Below are 27,602 nucleotides of genomic sequence, written 5' to 3'. Positions count from 1 at the left end.
TGCGTACATCATTTAGACATAAAGGGTGATACCATAAGCAAATTAGAAGAACAAGGAATACTTTACCTGTCAGATCTATGGAGAAGGGAAAAATTTATGACCAAACAAGACAAAGAACATTATGAAATGTAAAATGGATAATTTTGATTGCATTAAATTTAAAAAGTTTTGCACAAACAAAATCAAAGCAAAGAAGATTATAAGTAAAGAAGACAGCTGAGAAACAAATTTTACAGCCAGTGTTTCTGATAAAGGCCTCATTTCTAAAATATATAGAGAACTGAATCAAATTTATAAGAATATAAGTCATTCCCCAACTGATAAATGGTCAAAGGATATGAACATGCAGTTTTCAGATGAGAAATTCAAGCTACCTATAGTCATATGAAAAAATGCTCTAAGTCACTATTGATTAAAGAAATGCAAATTAAAACAACTTTGAGGTACCACCTCATACCTATCAGATTGGCTAATATGACAGAATAGGAAAATGACAAATGTTGGAGAAGATATGGAAAAACTGGAACACTAATGCATTAGTGTTGGTGGAGTTGTGAACTGAGTCGACCATTCTGAATTTATTCATTTATTTTTAGTTTTCAACATTCATTTCCACAAGATTTTGAGTTCCAAATTTTCTCCCCATCTCTTCTGTACCCCCCACCCCAAGATGGCATGCATTCTAATTATCCCTTCCCCCAGTCTGCCCTCTCTGATATATCCCCTATTCATCCCCTTACCCCCTTACCCCTTACTTTCTTGTAGGGCAAGATGGATTTCTATACCCCATTGCCCATATATCTTATTTCCTGGTTGCATGTAACAACAATTTTTTAGCATTTGTTTTTAAAACTTTGAGTTCCAGATTCTCTCCTTTTTCCTTCCTCATCCACCCCCACTGGGAAGATAAGCAATTCAATATAGGTTATACATGTGTAGTTATGCAAAACATTTCCATAGTAGTCGTGTTTTGAAAGACTAACTATATTTCCCTCTATCCTATCCCACCTCCCGTTAATTCTATTTTCTCCTTTTACCCTGTCCCTTTTCAAAAGTGTTTGCTTCTGATTAACCTCTCCCCCAATCTGCCCTGACTTCTATCATCCCCCCCTCTTATCCCCTTCCCCCTACTTTCCTGTAGGGTAAGATACCCAAATGAATGTGTATGTTATTCCCTCCTTAATCCAAATCCAATGAGAGTAAGGTGAGCCAACCATTCTGGAGAGCAATTTGGAACTATGACCAAAGGGCTATAAAACTGTGCATATCCTTTGATCCATCAATACCACTACCAGATCAGTATCCCAAAGAGATCATAAAAAAGGGGAAAGGACCCACATTTACAAAAATATTTATAGCAGCTCTTTTTGTGGTGGCAAAGAATAAGAAGTTGAGGGGATGCCCATCAATTGGGGAACGGCTGAACAAGTTGTGGTATATGTGTAATGCCAAGCAAAGGCAACTTCCCAAGGTTCAAAATACCAGCATAGGTGCTCTCCATTTTATTCAGTGACAAATTAAGAACAGACAGAATCAAAATATAGCATAATTCAAAATACAGCATTTACTAAATGTGATTAAATAATCTCCAAGTACTACCACACCCCTGGACATTACCTTGATTTAATCAGTCACAAAGTCCCTCTTCTAAATACTACTCCACCCCTAGGCTGTACCTTCATTTAGTCCATCACAAAGCCCCTCTTCTCAAATGGAGATTAGTTTCCAATCATACTTAAAGTACATTCCTTTGTTCAGTCACAGAGCACAAAAAGGTCAAAAGTTCCCCACCCTTGGATCACAACTGAATCTACCCCAGAGTTACAACAAGCTTAAACACAGCATTTAATACCCAAATGGAGGTCTTCTCTTCATCTTGACACGAGGCAAGTTCTCAGCAATCTTTGTTCCTGGGGAGACAAAGCTTAGCAAGGCCACAATATACATTGCCAGTGTCTTCATTAATTCATTCTCTGTCTGCAGAACAGTCCTAGAACCCCTGAAAACATTAGCAAAACCCTATTCCAGGATTTCTGTGAAAATACAACAAGAAAATCCTTCTTCAGGGCTTCTGAACCAACAGAAAGATTCCAGGACCTCTGCAACAACAGCACTGTCCTTCACCAGTGGACAGTATTCACTCTCTGTCTGCAGGACAGTCTCAGGAGCTCTGAACCAACAGTCAGGTTCCAACACTTCTGCAACAACAGGACTGTCTTTCACCAGTGGACAAATCTGGCAAAACAACATCAAAACAGACAAAGTACAAGCATAACAGCCACGTCTCCTCAGTCCTTGGCAGCTCTGGGTGGCAGCTCTCAAAAGTCCTGGGCAATTCAAACTGGCCCTCAGCAATCCTCTTAGTCTCTCTCTGCCTCTAAGATGCTGCTTCCAAAAAGTTCTTCTGCCTCTCTCTTTTCTTGTGTCTCTCTAAATTTATGTCACCAGCTCCTCCCAGTTCAGCCCTCTCTTTTCACGTCAACAAGTCCATCCCACAAGTGGGATTCACAAGCTCTGGGTTTTAACACAATCAAACCAAAAACCAAGCCAATACAGGGGGATCTTTAAATTCCATTACAATTACAATATGAATGTAATGGAATACTGTTGTGCTATAAGAAATGATGAGCAGGCAGATTTCAGAAAAACCTGGAGAGACTTAAATGAATGGTTGCCAAGTGAAGTGAGCAGAACCAGGAGAACACTGAACATAGTAATAGCAACACTGTTCAATGACTAACTTTGATAGACTGGACTCTTTTCAGCAATGCAAGGATCTAAGACAACTCCAAAAGACTCATGATGGAAAATGCCATCCACATCTAGAGAAAGACCTGTGGAGTCTGAATGCAAATGGAAGCCTACTATTTTCACTTGGTTTTTGTTTTTCATTTCTAGTGGTATTTCTCTTTTGTTCTAATTCCTCTTTTACAACATGACTAATGTGGAAATATGTTTAACATTATTGTACATATCAGATTACTTGGGAGGGAGAAAAATTTGGAACTCAAAGTCTTATAAAAATGAACATTGAAAACTATCTTTACATGTAATTGGAAAAAATAAAATACTATTAAGTGGGGGGGGGGAATGCCTCTGATTGATTTCGTAGAGGTGTTTGGGCCTTGTTCATACCCAGTTTTTACTTCTGCCAGACTGACTGAATCAAGAAGTCTGGGGTCTCTGTAATTATTGAAGTAGGGGTATGAGACACTCCTCTGACGCTGGTATTTACTCATCTAGATACATACCATTTTCCCTCTTAATAGTAAAGAGTCTTAGATTAGACACTTATTATCTGTGTGACCCTGGGCAAGCCACTTAACCTTGTTTGCCTCAGTTTCCTCATCTGTAAAATAAGCTGAACAGTATCTTTGCCAAGAAAACCAAACAGTCACAAAAACTCACAAAGAGTCTGACACAGCTGAAATAATTGACTAGGTATAGTTCAAGCACTTTAAAACCTCCTTTGGTTGCTGAGCTCCCAATCTCTCAAGGATCTCTGTTCTCTTTTAAAAAGTGAAGTTTTGGGGTTTTTTTATATTTTGATCACTCTGTTTCACTCTAATTGGCTTCTTTTGTAATCTGATGTATTTTATTTCATGTTCTGAATAACAATGTTTTGGGAAGACTTCACCATACTGCTCAAGGAAATGGGGGGTCCTCTCTAGGCCTATTTCCTAATTTGCAGAATAGTGTTAATAATCCCTGAGGCACCTTCTTCCCAGGCGATTACTGAAGGCAGCAGCCACTTACTGGCTTTTACAGCTCCTCTCTTGGTGCATGGCATGGCATGGGGTAGGTGCTTAATAAATGCCAGTGAATCAAACTGACTGATGAATGGAAGTTATAATGAACTAGGTTTCAGGTTAATATAAATGTCTTCACAACTAGGGCCTTGTAAATGTTTAATAGGCTGTGTCATAAGATTGGGCCTGGTGGCTTTGAGACCACCATGACAGTCTTTCCCTGGAAGAGGCTGGAGCTTATGGAATCTATGCACAGAAAGGGCTGTTGTAAGATTAGGCCTGATGGTCTCCCTTTGAGGGGAATGTAAACTTATAGGACATACTTAGGGAAAAATATTGACAATAATATTTTTCAAAGTATAGCTGTGCCCCCCGAATGATATTTTGTCTAATGCAAGCTTGTTTTTCTCCTTGCTCACAAACCCCGAAAATAACATTTGCTCTGACCCCTGATATGCAAATTGTCCAGCTCTAGAGAGACAACCCAAAATTAGGGTTTAAAAACCCCATTCTCATAAGGTTGTGTTGAAGCACCCCCTCCATCCATTAGGAGCACCCCTTCTTGATGGAATACCCTCCTCCCTTCCTACTGAATGACCCAGGTCTCTGTGCTCCCCCAATGCAGTGCAGCCTTACTCGAGTAATACTCTTGAGTTTGTGTGTCTGCCTGAATTGAGTGATGAGTCTCCTTTTCCTGTCTCCCATTTCCCCTCTTCCCTACTGCTTGCAATAAAGCTTTGCATTGAACAATGCATCCCATTGTTTTTACAAATTATTCTCAGCACTCCAAATCATTAAGAGGTTGTTTTCCCCAATGTCTCTGACTGTCTCCTGGGTCTCTTCTTATACATAATTGGATACTGGGATAAGGACTTAATCTCTTGACAGCAACACCTACATGGGGGCAGCAGTAGAAAGCAAAGGTCAATAGGGGAAGCCTATGGCTTCCCAGGAAAGGCTGTCTTAAACCAGAGGGAAGTCACAAAACAGTCTGCCTCAGTAAATGCTGAGTTCCCTCTCCCTAGAGGTCTTCAATCAAAAGCTTAATAGCTATTGGAGGGCCCAAGCCCCTTTCTACTCCATGATTCGCTGAGTGAGCACTTTCTGTGCCCACAGTTCCTGTCCTTGGTCCTGAGAGGAAAACAAAGAAGAAAAAGACTTTCTGCCCTTGAGGAGTTACCATTTAGAATAGGGGGTCTTAACATGTGCTCTGGGAACTCACTTTGAAAAAGATATTTCAGTAAATACATTTCACTACGATTGTCTTCCTTTTTAATCCTATGTTTCTTATTTTATACATTTAAAAACATTATTCTGCATTATTAAAACTATGAGAAAGTGTCCATACCAGACTGCCAGGGGAGGGGGGGCAGCAAATGAATGCATGACCAAAAAAAAAAGTTAGAAAGCCCTGCACTGAAAGCTAAATGTGTTCCCTGGATTCTCAGAATTGGAACATAAAGCACTGTATGAGTTCAGGAAATAATAAGAGCCCTCGGCAAAGCTTCCTGGGAAGGAGCATTAAAAGGGCTGCTTCCTGACCATTAATTTGAGCCAATTACCCTAGCCATGTATAGGCTACGTACCTATGTCATAAAGGTAATTGGGACCTGCTTAAAAGGGAGGCAGTGGCTTTTAGAAAGCAGCAAAGCAGGGAAAAGGTTGTCATGACAGTGATTTGGTAAGAAGACAAACAGAAAACAGACACGGATGGTTCCAGGATAAAAGCTTTTGTAAATGCTGGCTTGCGGGAGATGGCAAAAAGGACAAAGCAGAGCAAATAACTAACCATTGTAAATGGCCTAATTATGGCTGCATTTATTTCTATGCCTTAAAAAGAAAACAACTTTCCAGAACATCACTGTGCTCTCGGTTTGTCTCCAAATCTGCCACAAAATTTCTGACAAGTCTTTAAGAAAAAATGTAATGGCCAGTTTATAATTGTATGAAAATAGTTTTAATTTTGAGAAAAAAAAAAGTCCTTTGGAAAGCTTGTCTTCTTTTCCTTTAAGTCCATTTGGAGTTTCTAAGGGGAAAAGCTACTAATTAAAAAGACTTAAGAGATATTTTCTTCAGAGCCAAAGAGCAAAATTGTAAAGAACAAATTTATTATTGACATTCTCCCATGTCAACTTCTGCATTCCTAGGTGGGGAGGGGGGAATTCTGGGTTCAAGCCTAGGACTTGGGGAATAGTGTCAAGAAAGAATACTGGGTTGGGAAATGGTACCTGAGTTCATATCCTAGCTCTTGGCCTTGGGCACATTACTTAATTCCCCTGGGCCTCAGTTTCCCTCCCTTGTAAAGTCAGAGTAATGGATTTGACAATCTGTGTTATCCCTTCCAGTTCTAAATCTGTGAGCCTCTGACACCCACAGCTGCACCTCATGCTCCAGGGTGACAGCTAGTCATCTTATAAACTACCTAATTTAAGGTGATAACAGTTTAGATGTGTCCCCTCTCCCTGGGACAGCTGTATTTTAAAAGAGACCTGGGTGAGTAGGGGAGCCTGGAAAGTCAATGTCTTCAATGACTGTGTAATGGTAAGTTTTTCTAGCAGTGTAGAAAGCAGGCGGGAGAACTCTAGGGAGAGAGGCACAGTCTTCTGAAATTCTGTAAATCTTGGGCCTTAAATTCAACTTTCCTGTTTGTCCTACCCTTACAGCACCGCCGCCCTCCCACTCTTGCCATCAACTTTGTTTCTCTTTGAACAGCCCTGCTGACAAGATTACATATTCATTTGTACACAGTGCACACCTCAGGAAACTGGAAGCATGTCCCGGATCAATATTCATGTCATGATGGTGTATCAGCAATGCAATATTCAAATGCCTATGGCAAAGACTGACTCAGGCAGGACCTTCATATGATGTCTCTTCAATACTCCTGACCCCTCCACAGGCTACTGGGAAGTACAACTCAAGTTTCAAGTTTGAGATGTCTTCAGCCAAGTACTTGGAAGAACTGAGGGTGGTTAGCCAATAAGAGAAGACTTCAGAGCTTCCTTCAAGAATCTGAAGGAAAAAAAAAGAGAAAAATTAAAATTAAAAACAAGAATCTGAAGAAAGTCCAAAGTCGAAGACGAACTAGGCTCGTTGCGCTTGGACCCAGAGGAGCAGATTTAAGCAGGAGTGAGGAGAACCTTCCTGACCATGAGGGCTATCCCAAAGTGGAATGAGACTGCCTCAGAATATAGCCTGATCCCTCTACTTGGAGATCACCAAGCAAAGGCTGGGCAACTCTCTGGTGCCTGTGTTAGAGCACATATTCCTTTGGGGTATGGCTTGGATGAGATAACAACTGCTCAAGAACCCTTTTAACTCACAAAATCTCTGATTCTGTATGGATAGGGGAGAGACAGATAGAGACAGACACGGAGAGAGACAGAGAGATATAGACAGAGAGACAGAGACAGAGAGATAGAGGCAGACAGAGAGAGACAGAGACAGAGAGATTTTTTAGAATGCTAAAGAATTTTATACAAATATTTTGTACGAATATTTCTAGATTTGCTTTCTCCTCAGCAGCCAGATTGGGGAGCGGGAGGAAGGAGAACAAGAGGGGATAAAGATTAAATGTTTGGGAGATTTAAGTGTTTCAATTTTGCCTCTTCTAATCTTCATGGAAAGTTTGGGGGAAAAGAAGCTGAGAAGGCATCTCTCAAGTCATCTAAGGGAAGACATCAACATAACACACTGGCCATTCTTCCTAAAGCTACCATCAGGGCAGTGTCAAAAATATCCTCAAGCATAATCTTCGGAGCATTCCAAACAGAGAAAGTGAAGTGGGCAGGGTTTGGGTCTATTTTTAATGGTGTGTGTAGAGGCTGTTTTCTCTCACTCTCACTATGTGAAGAAAGCCTTGCATATTTTTGAGGCCTTCATCAGTCTCAACACTTTAAGGATCTTAAGAAGATGCAAAGAAAAAGAAAGGTCTACGCCTCAGCTACACCTTTGCACATATGAAGTCGTTCGGGTTCTGTCTTACATGAGTCATATGAAAAATAGCTCACACTTCTGGAGAGCTTTAAAGTTTGCAAAAAGCTTTCACATGCACTGATTTATCCTTGCTACAACTCTGTAAAGTTGGTGTAATTATTCTCCTCATTTTACAAATGTGAAAACGGGTTTACCGATGCAATAGAAATCTAGAGTTGAGGAATTGTCTGGAATTTCCCACCATCAAAAAGTCATTAATCTGAATGAAGGCATCAGATAACTAAGGAAGCTACCAAAGCACAGAAATGTCAAAGAGAGGTAAGCCATTAAGCAGATAGCACCCACCAAGTCTGATCACCAGCTAGCACCTGGAGGAGCTGCAAGAACCCTGAGAGAATTGGGAACACAAATAACAGAAAGAGGGGCAAACGTGTTTTCCCTCCAGAAGAGGGCAGCAAACAAATACCGGAGCTTAAGGACCAACTTTCACCAAAGAAGTTTTCACACATTCAGACTGGATGGAGGTGACTGGGGGCATAGAAGAAAGAATGAATGAGCACTTATTAAGCACTCACTATATGCCAGGCACTGTACTAAGCTTGGAGGATACAAAAGCAAAGTAAGTCAGACAGTCCCTGCCATCAATGAACCACATTCTAATGGGAGGCCACACAAAGGGGGAAAGGATGCGTTCAACCAATTCACTCAATCAATAAATATTTATTAAGCACCTACTACGTGCAGAACAGTGTACCAGTGCTGGCATCATTTAGAAATGGTTGGAAAGTGAAATAGAGGTCTGGTTCTGGTTAAGATGGGTCTTTTCCAAATCTAAGGGGATGAGAACAACAAATACACAGGCCACATGGCTTAGAAATGGCCAAGAAGTGACATGGTCCCCTGATTCAGGGGAAATTAAGGCATTAGTCTTAGGGAGTAATGGCTACTGATTTATAGTTTCCTGCTTCATTTTTATCTTTTCAAAAAAATTCCTTCTGTAACTTTGGGAGCTACAGTTTTCAAATGCTCTGGAGGCTCTCATACCCATGAGCTTTCCCTAATTAGATGGGAGAAGCCCCCCTCAGGGCATCCCTGGGCAGAACACAAGAGGTATGTAAGCTAAGGGATCTCTTTCTGAATTCTCCTTACAGTTAATACAGCTGGTCCCTTACTTCTACTCTCCACATTGCCTATCTTCTTTCAGGGTCTGGGGTCACTGGCACCAAGAGCAGATAATGAGGAGTCTTCTCTTCAAAGAGAGTACTAAAAAAAGATAACAAAAATAACAACAAAATAGGGAAGGAAGCTTATCTTGGGACAGAGAGTCTAGAGGAACAATGGGAGAATCTCTTCTTACTTTCTCAACTCCCAAGTAGATTCCTAAGGGAATATGGGGAAATAATCCTAGACCTGAGCCAATAGGTAGCCTGAAAGTAGAGAGGATGGGGAGGAGGAAGATTGGAAAGTCATCTGGCCCAACCAACCTTAGCCTCCTCTGGATCCCAATCCTGGTCTTGTGGGGTGCCAACTCCCCACAGTCAAGGTCACATACCATCCCTGAAGTTGAAGGACAGAAACTGGGCACCAAAGGAAGTGGTTGGGAAGCATGTCACAGGAAATAAATAATTGGAAGTAGGTTTTATAAAAATTACTCTAACAGGAAGTGAATGGAATGTATATCACAGTAAAATGCCTAGAAGTAGGTATGAAAAGAATCAAAGTAACATTGTAAGAAGGAGTAAAATCTATCACCAAAACATAACAAGTAGCTGAGACTTATATAACAGTAAGATCTCTAGAAATTGGTATAAAGAAAAAAACAAAGTAAGAGAAAGTAGGTGGGAAAAATATCACAGTAAAATCTCTGAAAATTGATATAAAAACATCACAACAAAAAGAAGTGGGTTGGAAATATTTCATAGTATAAAGCATAGAAATTGAAGTAAAGGAAAACAAACAGCACTGAGACAATGCGGGAAGCTATCTGTAGTGCCACAGGAAGTAGGTAGGGATGAACACAGTACAGTGTCTAGAAGAAGATGGGGGGGGGGGGCCGAGATCATAGGAACAGGAAGTAGGTTGGAAATATTTTACAGGATAAAGCCTGGAAGTGGGTGTGACAAAAAATCACAGCACTGATAAAAGAAGTAAGAAGATTGTACCACTACAGGAAAAAGGTGGGAAATATATCAAAGTACAGACTTTGGAAGGAGGTATAAAAAGTCACAGGAACAGGAAGTAATTTCAAAATATTTCATGGTGTAAAGTCTGTCATTGGTGAACAAATGAAAGCATGAGGAGAGGAATTGGAAAGATTATCATTGTAGCACTATAGAAAATAGGTAGAAATGTCATCAGAGTATAATCTCTTGAAGGAAGTGTGGGGAAAAAAATCATAGGAATAGAAAATAGGTTGGAAACATTTAAGAATAAAAAGTCTGGAAACTGATGTAGAAAAAAATCACAACATTCCAAAAGGAAGTGTGAAGACAATCCCTGTAGCACCAAAAGAAGTAGATAGGCATTACATCACAATATAGTTTCTGGAAGAAGATGTGGGGGAAAAAATCACAGGAACAGAAAATAGGTCAAAAATATTTCACAGTACAAAGCCTAGAAGTTGGCATAAAAAAAAGTCACTGTACTAGGACAGGAAGTAAGAAAACTATCACTGTAGCACCACAGGAAGGAGACAGGAATGATATCACAGTATAGGCTCTAGATGTTCATGTGAAATAAGTGCAAAAACTGGGAACAGGTGGGAAAATTTCATGATATAAAGACTGACAAATGGGGATGTAAAGCCAACTTGGCAGGGTAAAGGCAGGGGACTCATCTGATCTCTCTCAAATTCCCCTCCAAACAACTTTAAAATAACACTTCAAGATGAATTCTGGAGCAACAGAACTGACAAAATGGTAGTATGAAAGAATTTTCCAGTCCAAGACAACCTAGAAGGTTGGCAGAAAAGGTCTATCGCACTAGGGTACAACGCAGGCTCTATCCCCGGAATAGAGCCCAACTTTTAACATAAAGTTGAAAGCCAAGGAATATGGGAAATGAGAAAAAGAAAAGAAAAAAAGAACCCGATGACAGAAAGTTACTATGGTGACAGGGAAGATCAAAGGTGACAGACCCAAAAAGAATTCCTGAAAGATCTCATTTTAGAAACCAAGTAAGAGGTAGAGGAAAAATCTGGAAAAGAAATGAGAGTGATACATGAGAATCATGAAAAAAGAGGCATCAATGAGCTCCCTAAGAAAAAATCCTCAGGTGAATTCTACCAAACATTTAAGGAACAATTAATTCCAATACCATATAAACTATTTGGAAAAATAGGCAAAGAAGGAGTTCTATTCCTTCTACAACACAAATATGGTGCTGATACCTAAACTAGAAAGAGCAAAAACAGGGAAAGAAAGGTAAAGACAAAATCTCTTAATGAATATTGATGCAAATTTTTTAAATAAAATACTAGAAAGGAGATTATAGCAAGATCATTTACTATGACCAGGTGGAATTTATGCCAGGAATGCAGAGCTGGTTGAGTATTAGGAAAACTATCAGCATAATTGATAAAACCAACAAAAACCATATGATTATCTCAACAGATGCAGAAAAAGCTTTTGACAAAATACATCATTTATTCCTATTTAAAAAACAACAACTAGAAAGCATAGGAATCAATGGAGCATTTCTTAAAATGATAAGAAGAATCTATCTAAAACCATCAACAAGCATTTATCTGTAAGGGGGATAAGCTAGAATTCTTCCCAATAAGAGCAGGGTCATAGCAAGGATGCCCATTAACACCACTATTATTCAGTATTATAATAGAAATAATAGCTATAGCAATGATAGAAGAAAAAGAAATGGAAGGAATTAGAATAGGTAATGTAGAAACAAAACTATTACTCTTTGCAAATGATATGATAGTATATTTGGAGAATCCTAGAGAATCAATTAAAAAACAAGTTGAAATAATTAACAACTTTAGTAAAGTTGCAGGATATAAAATAAACCCACACAAACTGTCAGCATTTCTATATATAACCAACAAAATCCAACAGCAAGAGGTAGAAAGAGAAATTCCATTTAAAATAATTATTCAGTCATGTCCAACTCTTTATATCCCATTTGGGGTTTTCTCGGCAAAGATACTGCAATGGTTTGCCATTTCCTTCTCTAGCTCATTTTACAGATGAGGAACTGAGGCAAACAAGGTTAAGTGACTTGTCCAAGGTCATACAGCTAGCATGTGTCTGAGGACAGATTTGAGCTCAGGAAGATAAGTCTTCCTGACTTCAGGCCTAACCCTCTATCCACTGTACTGCCTAGTTGCCCATAAAATGACTGGAGACAGTATAAAATACTTGGGAGTCTACCTGCCAAGACAAACCCAGGAACAATATGGACACAATTACAGAATACTTTTCACACAAATAAAGTCAGATCTGAACAATTAAAAAAATATTAATTGCTCATGAGTAGGCTGAGCCGATATAATAAAAATGAAAATTCTACCTAAATTAATTTACTTATTCTGTGCCATACCACTCAAACTTGCAAAAATTATTTTATAGTTATAAAAAAAATAAGAAAATTCAACTGGGAGAACAAAAGGTCAAGGATATTAAGGGAATCAATGAAAAAATGGGGGGCATCAAAACAATCTGGTACTAGATAAGAGATAGAGTGGTGGATTAGTGGAATAGATTGGATATGCAATACACAGTAGGTAATGACCATAGTAATTTAGTGTTTGATAAATGCAAAGATCTCAGCTTTTTGGACAGGAACTCACTATTTGACAAAAATTGCTAGGAAAACTGGAAAGCAGTTTGGCAGAAACTAAGTATAGACCAACATCTCAAACTATATATCAAGATAAGGTCAAAATGTATACATGATTTAGACATAGAAGGTGATACCATAAGCAAATTAGGGGAGCACAGAAAAGTTTACCTGTCAGATCTATGGATAAGGAAAGAAATTATAACCAAACAAGAGATATAAAGCATTATGGAATATAAAATGGATAATTTTGAGTCTATTAAATTGAAAAGGTTTTGCACAAACAAAATCAATGCAGTCAAGATTGGAAGGAAAGCAGAAAACTGGGAGAAATTTTTATAGCAAGTTTCTCTGATAAAGGCCTTATTTCTCAAATATGTAGAGAACTGAGTCAAATTTAAAGGAATATGAGTCATTCCCTAATTGATAAATGGTCAAAGGATATAAAAAATTTTCAGAAGAAGAAATCAAAGCTATCTATAGTCATGTGAAAAAATGCCCTAAATCTAAAATTAGAGAAATGCAAATTGAAACAACTCTTAGGTACCACCCCACAGCTATCATATTGACTAACATGACAGAAAAAGAAAATGACAAATGTTGGAGGGTATGTGGAAAAACTGGGACACTAATACACTAGTGGAGTTGTGAACTGATCCAACCATTCTGGAAAGCAATTTGGAACTATGCCCAAACAGCAATCAAACTGTGTATACCATTTGACCCAGCAATACCAAAACTAGGTCTGTGTCCAAAGACATTAAAAAAAACAGCTATTTATAGCAGCTCTTTTTATGGTGGTACAGAATTGGAAATTAAGGGGATGCTCATCAATTGAGGAATGACTGAACAAGTTATGGTATATGATTATGATGGAATACTACTGTGCTATAAGAAATGGTGAGCAGATGGATTTCAGAAAAACCTGGAAAGACTTACATGAACTGATGAAAAGTGAAATGAGCAGAACCAGGAGAACCTTGCATACAGTAATAGAAGTAATATACAATGATCAACTGTGAATTGATTGAGTTATTCTCAGCAATACAATGATAGGAGACAATTCCAAAGGACTTAAGATGGAAAAAAGCTATCCACCTCCAAAAAAAGAACTGATGGAGTCTGAATGTAGATTGAAGTATCCTTTTTTTACTTTATTTTTCTTGGGGTTTTTTTGGTCTGTGTTTTCTTTCACAACATGACTAATCTGGAAACATATTTTGTATTACTGCACATGTATAACCTATATCAAATTGCTTGCTATCTGAAGGTGAGAGAAGAGGGAGGGAATTTGGAACTCAAAATTTTAAAAAATGAATGTAAAAATTACGTTTACATTGTTTTAATTGGAAAAAATAAAATATTGAAGTCACAGACTAACCCCCTCTTTTTACAGAGGACAAAACTGAGGCCCAGAGAGGTCATGTAACATAAGGTGTAAGTATCAGAAGCGAGAAGTGAATCCATATTTTTGTTCTAGGAAGTTGCAGGGATTATGAGTGGAGCCATAATGCCACTAAGAGTCAAGCTCTTTCCATTAATAGATAATAATTGATTGCTATTCTGAGAGCAAGAGTAAGGGTAAGGGGGGTAGAGCTCCCAGGCATGTACCCAGTGGCAGACTGGATGGCCACATGCCTTTGCTGAGTAGGCCCTGGTTTCCTGATGGATGGCTGGACTAGATATGGAGAACAGTCTGGAGCCAAAAAGACAGAGCAGATTATTCAGCTTAGTTAGTCATCACTTTCTATGTGCTAGACACTGTGCTAAGGGGAAAAAAAGAGACAAAAACAATCTCTGCCCTCAAAGAGCTCACACTCTAATAGAAGAGACAACATACAAAGAGCTACATAGAAACAGGTGATATACAGAGTAGATAGAAAGCAATCTCAGAGGGCAGGCAATAGCACTAAGGGAAATAGACTTCTTGTACAAGGCAGGATTTTATCTGAGACTTGAAGGAAGCCAGGAGGCCTAGGTAAAGAGGGAGAAAATCCCAATGGAAACACAGGGAACACCCAGTGGAAATGCCCTAGGTGGGAGATGAAATGCCATCAGAGGCAGCTGGTATTATAGGAAATAGAGTACTGGGCCTGAAATCAAGATGACCTGAGTTCAAATTTGGATAGTTGGTGTCTATCAAGATCAAATGAGTTAATAATTGTAAAGTGCCTAGCACATAGTAGGTACTATGTAAATTCCTATTTTTTTTAACACAGTACCTGGAACATAGTAGGTATTACATAAATGCTTGTTCTTTTCTCCTCCCTTCTTCTTTTGTGAGAGGAACAGCAATGAAGCTAGTGTCATGAGATTATGGAGCTTGTGGAGGACAGTATGAGAAGACTGAAGAGGGAGAAAAGAGCCAGGTTGTGAAGGGCTTTAAAAGCCAACAGAAAATTTTCTCTTTGCTCCTGGAGGAAGCCACTGAAGTCTATTGAGGGAAGAGAGGTGACCTGGTCAGCCCCGTGCTTTAGGAAGGTCACCTTGTCAGCTGAGTAGAGGATGGACTGGAGTGGGAAGAGTCCTGTAGGTAGGTAGGTAGGCTGACCCCCCAGAAGCTATTGCAATAATCTAGCCATGAAGTGATGAAGGCCTCCACTGGAGTGGTGGCCACATCAGAGGAGAGAAGGGGACACATATGAGAGATGTTATAAAGGCAGAAGTGACAGGATTTGACAACTGATTGACAGAGAGTGAGAAGTAGAGGATGGTATCTGGTTTGAAAGCCTGGGTGCCTGAGAAGATAGAGGTACACTCAATAGAAATAGTGGTAGCCAGTGGCACCCTGGATAGAGCACTGGGCCTGGAATCAAGAAGACATGAGTTCAAAACCAGTCTCAGATACTTACTAGTTGTGTGACCTTGGGGAAGTCACTTCATCTCTGACTTAGTTTCCTCAACTGTAAAATGGAGATAATAATAGCATCTACTCAGAGCTGTTGTGAGGATCAAAGGAGATAATAAAGCACAGATCTAATCATGTCACTCTGTGTTCAAGAAGCTTCACTATATCCCTCTTGACTCTAGGAAAAAATACAAATTCTTCTCCTCCATATTTATGGCCTTCTATGCACTAGCCAAGCTGGCCTACTGCTGCCACCTACAGCTCCTGCTCCTAATTCCATACATTCGCACCTGCTGCTCCCTGGGCCTGTAATTACTTCCACTGTCACCTCAACTTCTTGGAAGCCCCCAGTTCCTTCCAAGGCACACCCCAAGCCTCTTCCACAGTTGTGACAAAGCCCTGTGATGGCAGGGACTCTTCATTTTTGCCTTTGTACCCCAGGACAGAGCCAGGCACATAGTAAGTGCTGGAAAGATGCTTGCTGTTTTGAACTAAATATATGCAAACTGAATTGAAAAATGATTATATTTTGTGATGCATGTGATTAGTATGAACTAAATCTGGAAAGTCCACGTCTCATGCTAGATGACTACTTCTTAGTTATGGGGGGCACAGAGTATGTAGGAAATGGATTCTTATTCATGTAGAGATTGGACCAGACCAACAAAAGGCTCCTTCCAACAGTAAGATTCTGCAACTGACAGTAAGTGAAGTGCAAGATAGAAGCTGTGGGGGCTCAAGGTGCCCCCCTCCCTGATACAGAATAAAAAGAGCTCTAAAATACACACCCACTAGAATGGGGCACCAGCCTCAAAGTCTGACCAAGTAATTTGCCTTCAACAGCAGGAAAGATGTGCCCAAAGCCTGCTAGACTTCTCCACCTGCCTATGCTGTAGGTATCTTAAACCTGACATGTTTAAAACAGAACCTGTCATCTTTCCCTCAAAACCTGTCCTTCCTCTTAACCTCCCTTTTTCTCTTGAGGGTATCCCCACTGACATCACAACCACCTAATTAAAGCCCTTATGACCTCTCACACAGACTTTATCCTGCCTAGATCAATGGAACATTACTGGGAATGAGTGTTTAGCTATAATATAGAAGTACTCTCTGAGAATTATAATAGTAAAAGGTATTGCTATAATGGTACATTAATTTGACAATTTTCATCAAATCCTCTCCCATCTGATGACTTTCCCTGGCCACTTCCTTGTCACCTGCATTTCTTCTGCTCTCTCTGGATCACTGAACCTCCTGAAACTTGCTCTGTGTGACTTAATTCACTCAGCTTTGGCACTGTCCTAAACCAGCACCAACATGCATAGGCTGCCATATCTAGACTGTCCTAGACATCCTGTCTGACCATCTATCCTGGCCCCATCCATTGACTCTCTCTCTGCCAACTGACTGTCCACTGGTTCTATTCACCACCCCTGTCACAAGCTTCCCTGGCCACCACTACCTTATATGTGCTGTCTTCCCCTGCCAGAATGTAAGCTCTTTGAAGGCAAAAAGCCTTGCTTTTATAAGACAGTGTTTGGCACACAGTAAGTATGCTTTCAATTCATTCATTCATTCATTCATTTACTCATTCCTTGGGTAAATTCTTCCATCTCACTTCTCTCGAGATGGTTTTTATAGGACCTTATCTACCACACTTCAGAAATGAAAACTTCCAGTTCGTGGAGAGATGAAGCAACCATATCATGTAAGGCAGTTACACTGATCAGATCGGTCAGGGCCAAAGTGCCAACATCTCCGTTTCCCTCATCGCTGTACTGCTGAGTGGCCCCCCTTCACCAAACTCAGGGCAGTTCAGAGAAGAAGGCAGGAAAGACTTCAGTGCCTACATGAGCAAATGTGCTCTCCGTGCCAGTTTGGCCATCACCAAGCCAAGATCCTCCCTTCAGGAATCCTTGTGAAAAGCTCACTTTGCGGGGGGGAGGATAACATATTTTCATGCTGACTTAGTGTGATATTTTTCAGAAAAGGAGATTTCCAAGTAAATTCATTTGTACACGAAAGCAGCAAACAGAAGTCAGAGAAGTTACAGATTTAAAAACAGCAAAACACACACATACACACACGAGTGAATGAACTCTCCAGCCGGGAACAATACAGTTCATTTCAAAGCAAGAGACAAGCTCTGATCTCAGTCAAGGAGAAAGTCCCCAAAGAGTCTAGGGAAGCAGGTTAGAGCTGAGGGCCATGGTGGGAAGCTCCATTCCCCTCCATGTCTTCAGTGCATCTTTCTATAAACCTGAGTGCTCTCTCTCCCAAGAAGCTCTTGGACCAAGTCCAGGCCTTGTGCAGGTGCTCAGGACCATGTTACACCCAGCATTCAGCCCACTAATTTAGTCACATCTCCTTCTGTATATACAGCAGTACTTGAGAGAAAACTGTCTGCTGGGGGAAATTCCAGCTACTTTCTATGATCCTACGTCCTTATCTTCTCTCCCTTTGCTCCTTCCCTCTCCAGACCCTGTAAATTCTTCCTTCAGTGTCCTTTGCTCTCCCCTTCACACTGCCCCACCCTAGTAGAGGGTGCCTAGAACGCTACAATAGCCTGTGAGATGATTTGCCTGTCCAGTCTCTCTCCTCCAATGGGTCCATTGGTCCTATTCATTTGTGCTATCTCTCACTCCACTGAAATCCCCTCCCAGATGAGAACCTATTGGTAAAGGGTTCATTGCAGTGCCTGGCACACAGTAGGAGTTGAATAAATGCTGGTTTCACTCCCTCTTCTTTGTTTCACTTTCCATGCTCCTCCACCTCTGTGACATCCTTGGTCTCCCTACTTTATTCCTCTTTACCGCCCCCACATTTCTCATCTCTGCTTTGCTCTTTTCATTCTTCTTTTTTCTGTGGCTTCTTCTCCATCCAAAAATGATGCTAGGTTAGGTCTCACCACCACACTGTCTGATGCAGCCCTCATTTCCTAGACCACAGACTGCACTAAATGGGGATGGAATGATTCATATGATTCCCCAAAAATAGACATTCCATTTGAACGGTATGTGCATGAGAACATCTATCCTCTTAGCACTCTTATTCAAATGGGATTGAGGTAGCAGAAAATGTTGGAGAAAGCAGTGGTTTGGATAACTGGTCTGCCACCACTTGGCTGTCTCGGCACCTTCAAGCTCAGGGCCACTTTCAGCCTCAGAGTCCTTGACGTTAAACCTCTCTGTGGTGACTAAGATGTTGGTGTTTGAAGGAATGTCAGAAAACATTCAAAAAATTGAAAATTATCTCCAAGAAGCTGAAAACAGCTAGACTGGAAATGTCTTCACTTAGAAAATAGACAGACAAAAATTGGCTCTGAAGAAAGAGTTTTAACAGCACTGTGAAAAGAAAACCTTTCTGGTTCCAATATGTCCAACAGTGAACTCATTTTCTCACATAAACTGGTCCTCCCTTTTAAAGGCCTTGTCTCTGATTATGGCACTACCATTTAGCCAATCACATAGACTCAAAACCTGGAATCCAACTTTAACTCATCTCTCTCCTTTACCCTATCTCCCTTCCCCCCAAAGCCCAAAAGCCAGTCAACAAGAACCATTCATTTTTGACTGGAAGTTTCTCTTGTATAGTCCAGGCCTTCTTTACTACATTCCTATATTATTGTAATCATCTCCTAACTAGCCTCTCAGATTCCAGTCTCTCCTCACTCTGATCCTTGTGAATACTACTATCATATGACTCTTTCTAAAGCCCCAATTTTATCATGTCACTCCTTTGCTCAAAAACTTTCAATGGTTCCCTATTCCATGTTGCAGCCTAGTGCCATTGGCCATTTCCACTGACTCACTATCATATGACATCATTAGCAGGATGCCTCTCCCCCATTTCCTACCAAATCAAACCTTACCTCCTTAGCTCAGTTTTCAAGGCCCTGTCTAGCATGGCTTCTCAGTACCTGTCCTCAACTTGTAAGCTTCACTTCAGCCAGGTCCATTTCCTCCATGACCTACAAATACTTTATGCTTTTTCTTGCCTCTGCGATTTTGGTCCTGATACTACCCTCCCTTCTCTGATCTGAATGTCCAAATCGCACCAGCCATTCAAGATCTATCTCACATTTCACCTCCTCCATGAAAACTTTCCTGTCTCAGATAGCAGCCATCAATATCACTCTCTTCTGACTTCCTCCAGTACTCCAAATGTGTGCCACATGATTTGGCTCCATATGGCAGAATGTCTAGTATTGCTATTGTTTCCCTGGCCTGGATTGTCTCTCCAACTAAACTAAAAGTGCCTTGCAGGCAGGAACCTTGCCTTAGTTACTTCTGTGTCCCCGCCACCATGCCTAGAACAGAGTCTTCTCCAGAATAAGGACTCCACAAAAGATTTGTTGAGCAAGCTAAAGGTCCTAAGATGAAAAAAAAATAGAAGAGAATAGGAGGAGGCATCTTGCAGATCTGTGGTAAGGGGGGAAATTTCTTTTAATTATACTGATTTTTTTAAAATATCACCTTTATTTCTGAATGTACCTCTCCTTTCTCTCCACCTACCCAGGGTGTCATCTCTTTATAACAAAGAATAAAAACGAAAGAGGAAAAAAACCAGTTTAGCAACACTAACCTCCACATCATCATTATCTGCCTCCCAATATTCCCTGAATGTCTGCCTAGAAACAGAGGGGCTGCTAAGCCATCGGCATAGCAACTGAGAAATGCGTATAATAGCCTCATTTTTGAGGGCCTGGGTGGGAGGGGATGGAAAGGGCTCTGTGAGCAGCCAGTAAGCATTCAGACAGTCAGTCTGACTCAGTATCCTAATTCCCTAATGCCCGAAGGCAGAAAGGCTGTTTCTCTCTCAGCCTGTCATTGAAGGGCCTCAACCAGCTCAGCCCAAAGGAACATTTCAGCCATAAGCTCTTGCAAGCTGGCCATGAGCTTGCTTCATAAAAACCCTGCACAATCCAGGAAACTAGATGTCAATTTCTGGCAAAATTACGACAGATAAGGAAGAAAGAGGACAATAGACAGTATGGCATAATGAATTGATCTCAGGGTACAGCTGGCCCCAAGCCAGGAAGCCCTAGATTCAAATCCTGCCTCTGACACATCCTGGCTGTGTGACTTTGGCCAAGTCACCAAACTTCTCAGGGCTTTGAGCAACCCCTACAATTAAGACACTGAAGAGAAGGTGCCGACTTGTTTTGATAAAAGGAGTTCCCAGGTAAGCTAGTTATGTGGTGCAATAGATAGAGAGCTAGGCCTGAAGACAGGAAGATTTGAGTTCAAATCCAGTCTCAGACACTGTGGGATCCTGGTTAAGTCACTCAACCTTGGTTTGCCTCAGTGTCCTCAACCAGAAAATGGTGATCATAATAGCACCTACTTCTGTCAGGACTGTTGTGGGGAGCAAATGAGATGCACTTAGCTTAGGGTCTGTCATATAGTAGGTTCTCTTTCCCTTCCCCCTCTACCAATGAAATCACAAGCCTAGTCCCTATACCTGACTATGAAGAATACAGAGAAATCTGGAAGATCTTTATAAGATAATGCAAAAGTGGAGAAAGCAGAACACGGTGATGTTCTAATTATAACCACAGATGAGGAAAAGAAATGAGACAAAGAATTTCCATCAGGACCTATAGGGAGTGACTAAAAAATCCTTGTGATACTCTATGCAATGAAACAAATTTAACTCTAAATTAAGCTGTGCATATTTAGTTGGTTGTGTTAACGCTCAATATTATATTTCTAATTAAACATTTAATTTTTTTAAACTTCAGCATGGCTTCATCCAGAACAAATCATGCCCAACTAAGTTAATTTCTTGTTCTCCTCCTCCTCTTCCTCCTCCTTCTTCTTCTGAAAGTATCCTTTTGGTTTGGGCAAATCTTGATTCTGACAGCCCTCTTGACAAAATGCCATGATATTGTGATAGAAGAAATGGAGTGAGGTGGGCTGGAATACATTTGGAGTCTTCATACTGAAGTTCGACAGCCAAACCCTAAATAAGGATGTGGATGCATCTAGCCCAAGCGATTCATTTACAACCCACATACCTGAGCTCTACTCTTGGACTTGACCTTTTAAAGGGAGAGCAAAATGACAGAGGGAACAAGGGAAGAAGAGTCTGGACAGTTTATGGACTCAGATATGAGTCCTTTGCATTTTTTGTAAGGTTAAATAAAACCTGTCCTAGATTCAATGTATTGCTAGACAGAGTACTTACATGGGATCTAAGGGTCCCTTACCATTTCAGAGACACAAGACAAATTCTGAAATCCCCAGAGGAAACCCTAAGTAGGGATACAAGTCGGAGTATGATTAGTGAGAATGCCCCAAGACTGAACCCAGTACATGTAAACCCAGAACGACCATCCTAGGCCACAGATTGCATAGTCTATGACTTGACTAAAGGTATATGTGGCATCCTCATCAAATCTGCAGGGAACACAAAGGTGGATGTGGATAGCTAAACTAATGGATCACAGAGTTAGGACCTCAATGGATGTCTTCAAGCCAAGACCTATCATTTGTTGGGTATGTTGTTGAAAGGATTCTTATTCAAGTACCAGTTGACCAGATAGCTTCTGGGGTCCCTTCTAAACCAGAGCAGCTGTGAGCTTTATTATTCTCATTTTACAGGTGAGGAAACTGGGGTTCAGAGAAGCTGACTTGCCAAGGTCATATAACTAGTAAACATTGGAATCATGATTCAAACCCGGGTGTCCCCATTTTTCTAGGTCTGGCATACTTCTTGCTATTCTGCCCCATTTTACTTCCCTTCATGAGTCCTGTGCTATAATTATATTCAATTCAACATTTGTTCAACACCTAGTAAGAGCAAGACACTCTTCTAGGTACAGGGAACATTCCCTCCCACATCATAGGCATTTTTCCTGGTTTTGTTCATGGATTTCCCCAACCTGGGATACACCAAACTCTTTCCCCCACTCCCATCTATGCTGATTGAAATTTCCCTATTCTTAAAGAACTAGTTCAAATGTTACCTCTTCCATGAAGCCTTCCTTGATTCCCCCAAGCTGAAGTGATAACTCTCCCCACTCCCCTTGACTTTGTGCCTTTCTTTTGCCCTTCTCCCATTCTACTTTGTCTTATCACTGGCTGCTTACAATGAGCCATCTCCTCAGTTAATAAGAGACTTTCTAATTCCTCCCATTTTTTGGTGCCTAGCTAATAGTAAAAGGGAAACAGAACTAGGAACCAGTTTAGAGATTACTACTGCACTGTCAAACATAGGTAAAGGGGGCAGTGGTCTAGATACAACTAGAAGAATACAGAAAAATGAATTTAAAAGTATTTACTAAGTGCTTACTACATGCCAAGAACTGTGCTAAGCACTGGGAGCATAAATACAAGTAAGCTAGACAGTGTTTGCCCTCAAATAGCTTACATTCTAATGGGAACTAGAGTTTGCAAAGGGGCGAAGGGGTCAAACTAGGTTCTGGATGGCCAAGAAGCAGTATGGTAGAATGGTTCAAGGCAACACTGGGTGAGAGCTTAAGATCCCTGAAGAAGGAGTCCATGTTCCAGTGGCAGGAGGAAGAGGAGGAGGGCCAGAACACAGGGAGCATAGTTTGGGTTCTGCTTTACCTCTCCAGTGGGGCTGGAGGTAGACTCTGGGTAATCTACATGGGCCTGAAGCTAGCAAAACGATAGGACACAATGCTCACCCCATTCAAGTACTGAGTAAGTCTAGATAAGTTCCTACTTGGGGCCAACTAAAGTACAGACACGGCTCACTTTATGCAAATGGATCATTCCACAGACCTCTAGGTAAAATGATTTTTAAAGTAATGGGAATTTGCCAGAGGAGGTAGGGAAGGGAGGGAAGCAGGCAGAAAAGAGATGACTTGTGCTGCAGAGAGAAAGGGGGGGAACATAGTTCAAGGACACTGAGGGGAGAAAGCAAGAAGAACACACAGGGACCATCTGGTGGTCCCTGATCCAGCAGAACTGCACTGATAGTGGTGGTGGTCTCTCTAGGAGTCCTTCTGCTTTCACTTGGAGGCTTGTTTTTTTTGTTTTGGGGGGTTTTAAGGTATTTTTGGTGGCTGGGTGGGAGGCTGAGGAAGTGCTGAGCCAAGGGGCAAGGGTAGAGGGAGCACAGTACTGTACAGTAAATTTAACATCTGGGAGGGTTTTTTTTGGAATGCAGATTTCTTTTTAAATTCTTTATATAAAGTCCCATAATTCGAATTTACATAAAGTGAGAACTATTCCTAGTTCAGGAGGGAAAAAAAGGAAAGTAAATGACCTGAGGGACTCTGCTGGATGGGTATGATATGGGCCTTACTCACAAAAGAACTGAAATAGACCAAAGAATTCTAAATTCCTATACAGAGAAGAAGTAGCCCAGCAGCAATTCAGCAGAGAAGCAGCAGACTGCAGTAGCCATTCAATAGCAGCACAGTGGAGAAAGTGAACTAGTAGATGATGTCAGCAGTTCCATGGAGAAGCAACTGTCCACTTCAGAGGAAGTGAGGTGTTCTAGCTAGGAGTATGAGCTGCATGAGCTTCTAGTGTCCCCTCTCCTACCAATGGAAAGGAATCTGGGAGAATGTGTCTGGTGTGTTTAGAAGATTTTTTTTCCTTTTGATTTATTTGATCTTCTGTTTAAATAAATGCCTTTGCTTTTAATTTTTTACATAGCATTTATACAGCATTTTTACTTTATATGTTAGCACATTTGATGCTCACAACAACCCTGAGAGGTAAGTGCTATTATTATCCCCATTTTACAAATGGGAAAACTGAGACACAAAAGATGTTAAGAGACTTATCTAGGGTCATAGAGTTAAGTAAGACTCTGAGGCCAGGTTTTGGAGTCAGGTCAGGCCCCCCACTCTATCTACCATCCAGCTGCCAACCAGAATTAAGGTATAAAATATTGGCTAGGGGCTTGGGAGCCACAATTTTGAAAACCCAAAGAGCAGCTTTCAGGGGGCCTGGCTGGGGGAAGGAGGGTTGCAGGCTTCACCTGTATTGTCCAGCTCAATAAATAACCAAATCATCTCTCCTGGAACTGCCTTTTCTCCCCTCTTCCTATAAAAGGAGATGTCATTGTTCTTCATCTCATCTGGGACCCAGAGTCTAGAGGAGTTAAGTGGTCAGTGAGGTACCAGTGTCTGCCCCTTGACCCCAAGGACGGTGGTCTAGGAGTGCTGTACTGAGAGGGGGGAGTATCAGATGTTGGCCACTCTGTTCCTCTTCTCAGAAGCATGGTCAGTTCTTGAGTCAGAAGAGCCTCACACCTTCAAGCTTGTCTCTCGGGGCTCCTTAACGAGCCACAGTCATTAATATCATTATGGGATGAAGGCCAGTGACCGTCATTCCTCCCCTTGACCTTCAGCCCTCATGTCTCTTTGTCTCCACCTCTCTGTTCTCCTTCTTTGCCAGGGGGGAGAACAACTATAGCTTTAGGGACAGTATAGCTTTAAGGGAACTTCTGGCAGATGCAGCTAGGCTAACATCTGGACACTGTTCACAGTCTAGGACCGGGAGCTGCTGCTTTTAGGAATGTTAAAAGTAAAGTAAAAGTTTTCCCTGAAGGAGGAGGCAAGAAAACAAAGACCCCAAGCTCGGTAAGGTCTGCCCTTTCTTCTCCTGCACCTAACCCCCCTTGATTCACTGGCTGGAGGGAAAGAGGGAAGGAAGAGGCAGCTGGGCTGGATCTTTGTTTGCTGTAGGTTTTATGCCTGAACTTCCTGGGGCAAGCAGCCTGCTCTCCCCACCTTCCGAGGGGCAGGGGGATGGAGACCCAGAGGGAACTTTGATCTGCAAAAGGCTGGGGGCGGGGGACATGGAGGGAACGAGCCTTGAAAAAGAAAACAGTTGCCTTAAAACAAAGAAAGTGGATCAGATCTGGGGCTCAGGGCAGAGGATGCCTGAGTCTGACCTCACAAGCACTCTAACTAGGGGCTATCCTGGGACCTCTCTCTGTCTCTCCCTCTTTCTCTGTCTCTGTCTCTCTCTCTGTCTCCCTGTCTCTTTCTCTCTCTCTCTCTCTCTGTCTGTCTCTCCCCTTCTCTCCCCCCTTCCCTCTTTGTGTCTTTCTCCTTCTCCCTGTCTCTCTCTGTTTCCTTCTCTGTCTCTCTGTCTGTCTGTATCTGTCTCTGTCTCCTCCTCTCTGTGTCTCTGTATCTCTCTCTCTTTCTCTCCCCCCTCTTCTCTCTCTCTGTATTTCTCTCCTTCTCTGTCTGTCTCTCTCTCCACTTTGATCTCTTCCTTTCTTACTGCCTAGCTTCTATTTATTTCCTTCCACTCTCTCTATTCCCTCCTTTCTCCTCCATCCTTCCTATCTCTCTCACCTTTTCTATTCTTCTCTCCTTGCTCTTTCCATCCTACCAATTTTCCATCTGATCTGATTCCCTATCTCTCTTTTTGAATAAAATGGAAGGAAACAGACAGAGAAACAGACAAAAACACAGAGAGAACCAGGGCCAGGGGGACAGGGACTTCAGAAACAGCTCCCATAGGAAGCACAGAGGGTCGATGGGTTTCCAGACCGAGAAGTGTGACCCAATGGAAGGAGCCATGGGTTTAGAGTCAAGGGGACCACGTTACAATCGACCTTTGCCATTTCCTTCTTGTGTGCTCTGGGGTGAGATGCTTAAGCTCTATAGGACTCAGTTTTCTAATCTGTAAGATGGGGAGGGGGTGTTCTAGATGGCCCCTGAGGTCCCTTTGTCCTCTAATCTGATGACCTTATCATTTCTCTGGTGCCAGGGCTATTTCCTTCCCTGAGGGGTTAGGGATATTTGGAGGACCTTGTGGGGCCATCTGTGATCTACTGGGCACTACTGTCAAGGCCACAGTTCTCTAGTCTTTTCCATTTCCCTGGGAGTTCACAAAACACATCCCAGCAGCAGGAAGGCAAGGAGAAGAAAGAAGCAGCAGATACAACCTGCTCACTTATTTATTCCTTGTACATTTGCACGGCTCTTCTCTGGGGCAACCTTGATTTGTGGCTTGGCCTGCTGGGCCACCTGAGCTGGCAGAAAGCCCCACAGCTGAGATAAGAATCAGGGCAGCAACTACTCCTGGGATGGGGGAAGAAGCTACAGGGTAGCCCCCCTTCACACACGGCTTGTTAGGAAATACTGATTTCATAGACCAAGCCTGGGACTGGGAGGGGCAGCTCGTGCATGTCCCTTATGTCTTTGGCTTTCATCTGGATGTGGGACCTAGGGCTGGCCTTATTCCAGGCTCTGGGCCTCAGTTTGCCCATCTAGAGCACACACTCAGTGACATCTGCACCCCCCCTCTCACCAGGGTGTCCTCAAGACCCATGACTCGTAGAGAGGGAGGATGCTGACAAAACTCCAGCAAAAACCTGTCACTCACTCAGACAAGGGACATTGACTAAGTCTCCCACTGGACTAGGTATTGGGGAACAAAGTAAGAAAGTGGAGTAAAAAGCAGGCTAGTCAGTGCCATCCCTGAGGACACTGGGCTCTCTTTTTTTCCTCGCAGATCTTCCACTGAAGCTTCTCCTGGCACTTGGAAGTTTGTCACTATTGGGCCCCACACCCTGGGCCACAGCCCCACAACTCCTGCTTCTCAAAGGTCCAAGCCGAGGATGGCCCTGCAGCTGGCTCTGACGGGAGCTCCCTGTCTACTGATGCTCCTGACCCAAGTCGTGACCCCGACATGGTATGGAGGTGAGTTGGAGAAACTGGTTATCATTTGGGCTATTATTGTGATGATGATGATGATGATGTCAGGAAGGACAGAGAACAGAAAGAAAAGAGAAACTGGGTTTAAACCATGAGAGAAATGTAGATTAACTGCAGGGAGGCATGAGGTTTGGTGCAGTGGCAAAAGTGTTCAAATCTGACCTCTGTCACCAGCTGCACAACCTTGGGCAAGTCCCTTTATGTCACTGAGCCTCTGTTCTCTCATCTTAAAAATGAGAGGATCAGATATCCTCTGATGATCATATGAAGAGTGGGATCAACAGGAAATAGAAGACTGAGGCAAACTGGAATGTGCATCTTCCAAAATAAGACAACTCTGTGTGGAGGCTGAGGCTTGGCCTCGATGACCTCCAAGGCCCTTTGAACTTAAGCATTCCTTAGTCTCTCACCTCCCTCTATGCTCAGATTCCTGAAAAGACTTTTTCTAAAATGAATTCTCTACATTCTAGCCAAAATGGCTTGATCTCAGCACTCCATCTCCTCTACCATGTGGCCTGTGCCTAGATTGTGCCCAAGGCTAAGGTGCTCTCCAGAGAGAGAGAAATGAGGCAGAGACAGAGAGAGACAGAGACAGAGAGAGAGAATTAATTTAAGG

The 27,602-nt window shown here is 41.8% G+C and overlaps 1 protein-coding gene and 1 long non-coding RNA gene across 2 annotated transcripts in view; one reads left to right on the top strand and one right to left on the bottom strand.

Annotated features, from left to right (window-relative positions):
• Positions 1 to 1,450: 1,450 nt before the first annotated feature.
• Positions 1,451 to 27,602, bottom strand: part of LOC138143959 (uncharacterized) — a 52,474-nt gene continuing 26,322 nt past the window's right edge. The window contains exon 4 of the long non-coding RNA XR_011163831.1: positions 1,451 to 6,761. This is a non-coding gene — a long non-coding RNA (uncharacterized lncRNA). The remainder of the gene's footprint in view (positions 6,762 to 27,602) is intronic.
• Positions 24,593 to 27,602, top strand: part of SRPX2 (sushi repeat containing protein X-linked 2) — a 32,825-nt gene continuing 29,815 nt past the window's right edge. Inside the window, exons 1-2 of the mRNA XM_069065273.1 lie at positions 24,593 to 24,892; positions 26,784 to 26,971. Coding sequence (XP_068921374.1) covers positions 26,890 to 26,971 — 82 coding nt within the window. The 5' untranslated portion in view covers positions 24,593 to 24,892; positions 26,784 to 26,889. The remainder of the gene's footprint in view (positions 24,893 to 26,783; positions 26,972 to 27,602) is intronic.

The sequence above is a fragment of the Petaurus breviceps genome, unplaced genomic scaffold (genome assembly GCF_028583685.1).
Source record: "Petaurus breviceps papuanus isolate PSGF00001 unplaced genomic scaffold, PetGlider_PUasm1.0 90681, whole genome shotgun sequence".
Lineage (NCBI taxonomy): Eukaryota > Metazoa > Chordata > Mammalia > Diprotodontia > Petauridae > Petaurus > Petaurus breviceps.
The sequence above is the reverse complement of the archived record's forward strand: the minus strand, read 5'-3'. Positions and strand labels throughout refer to the sequence as shown.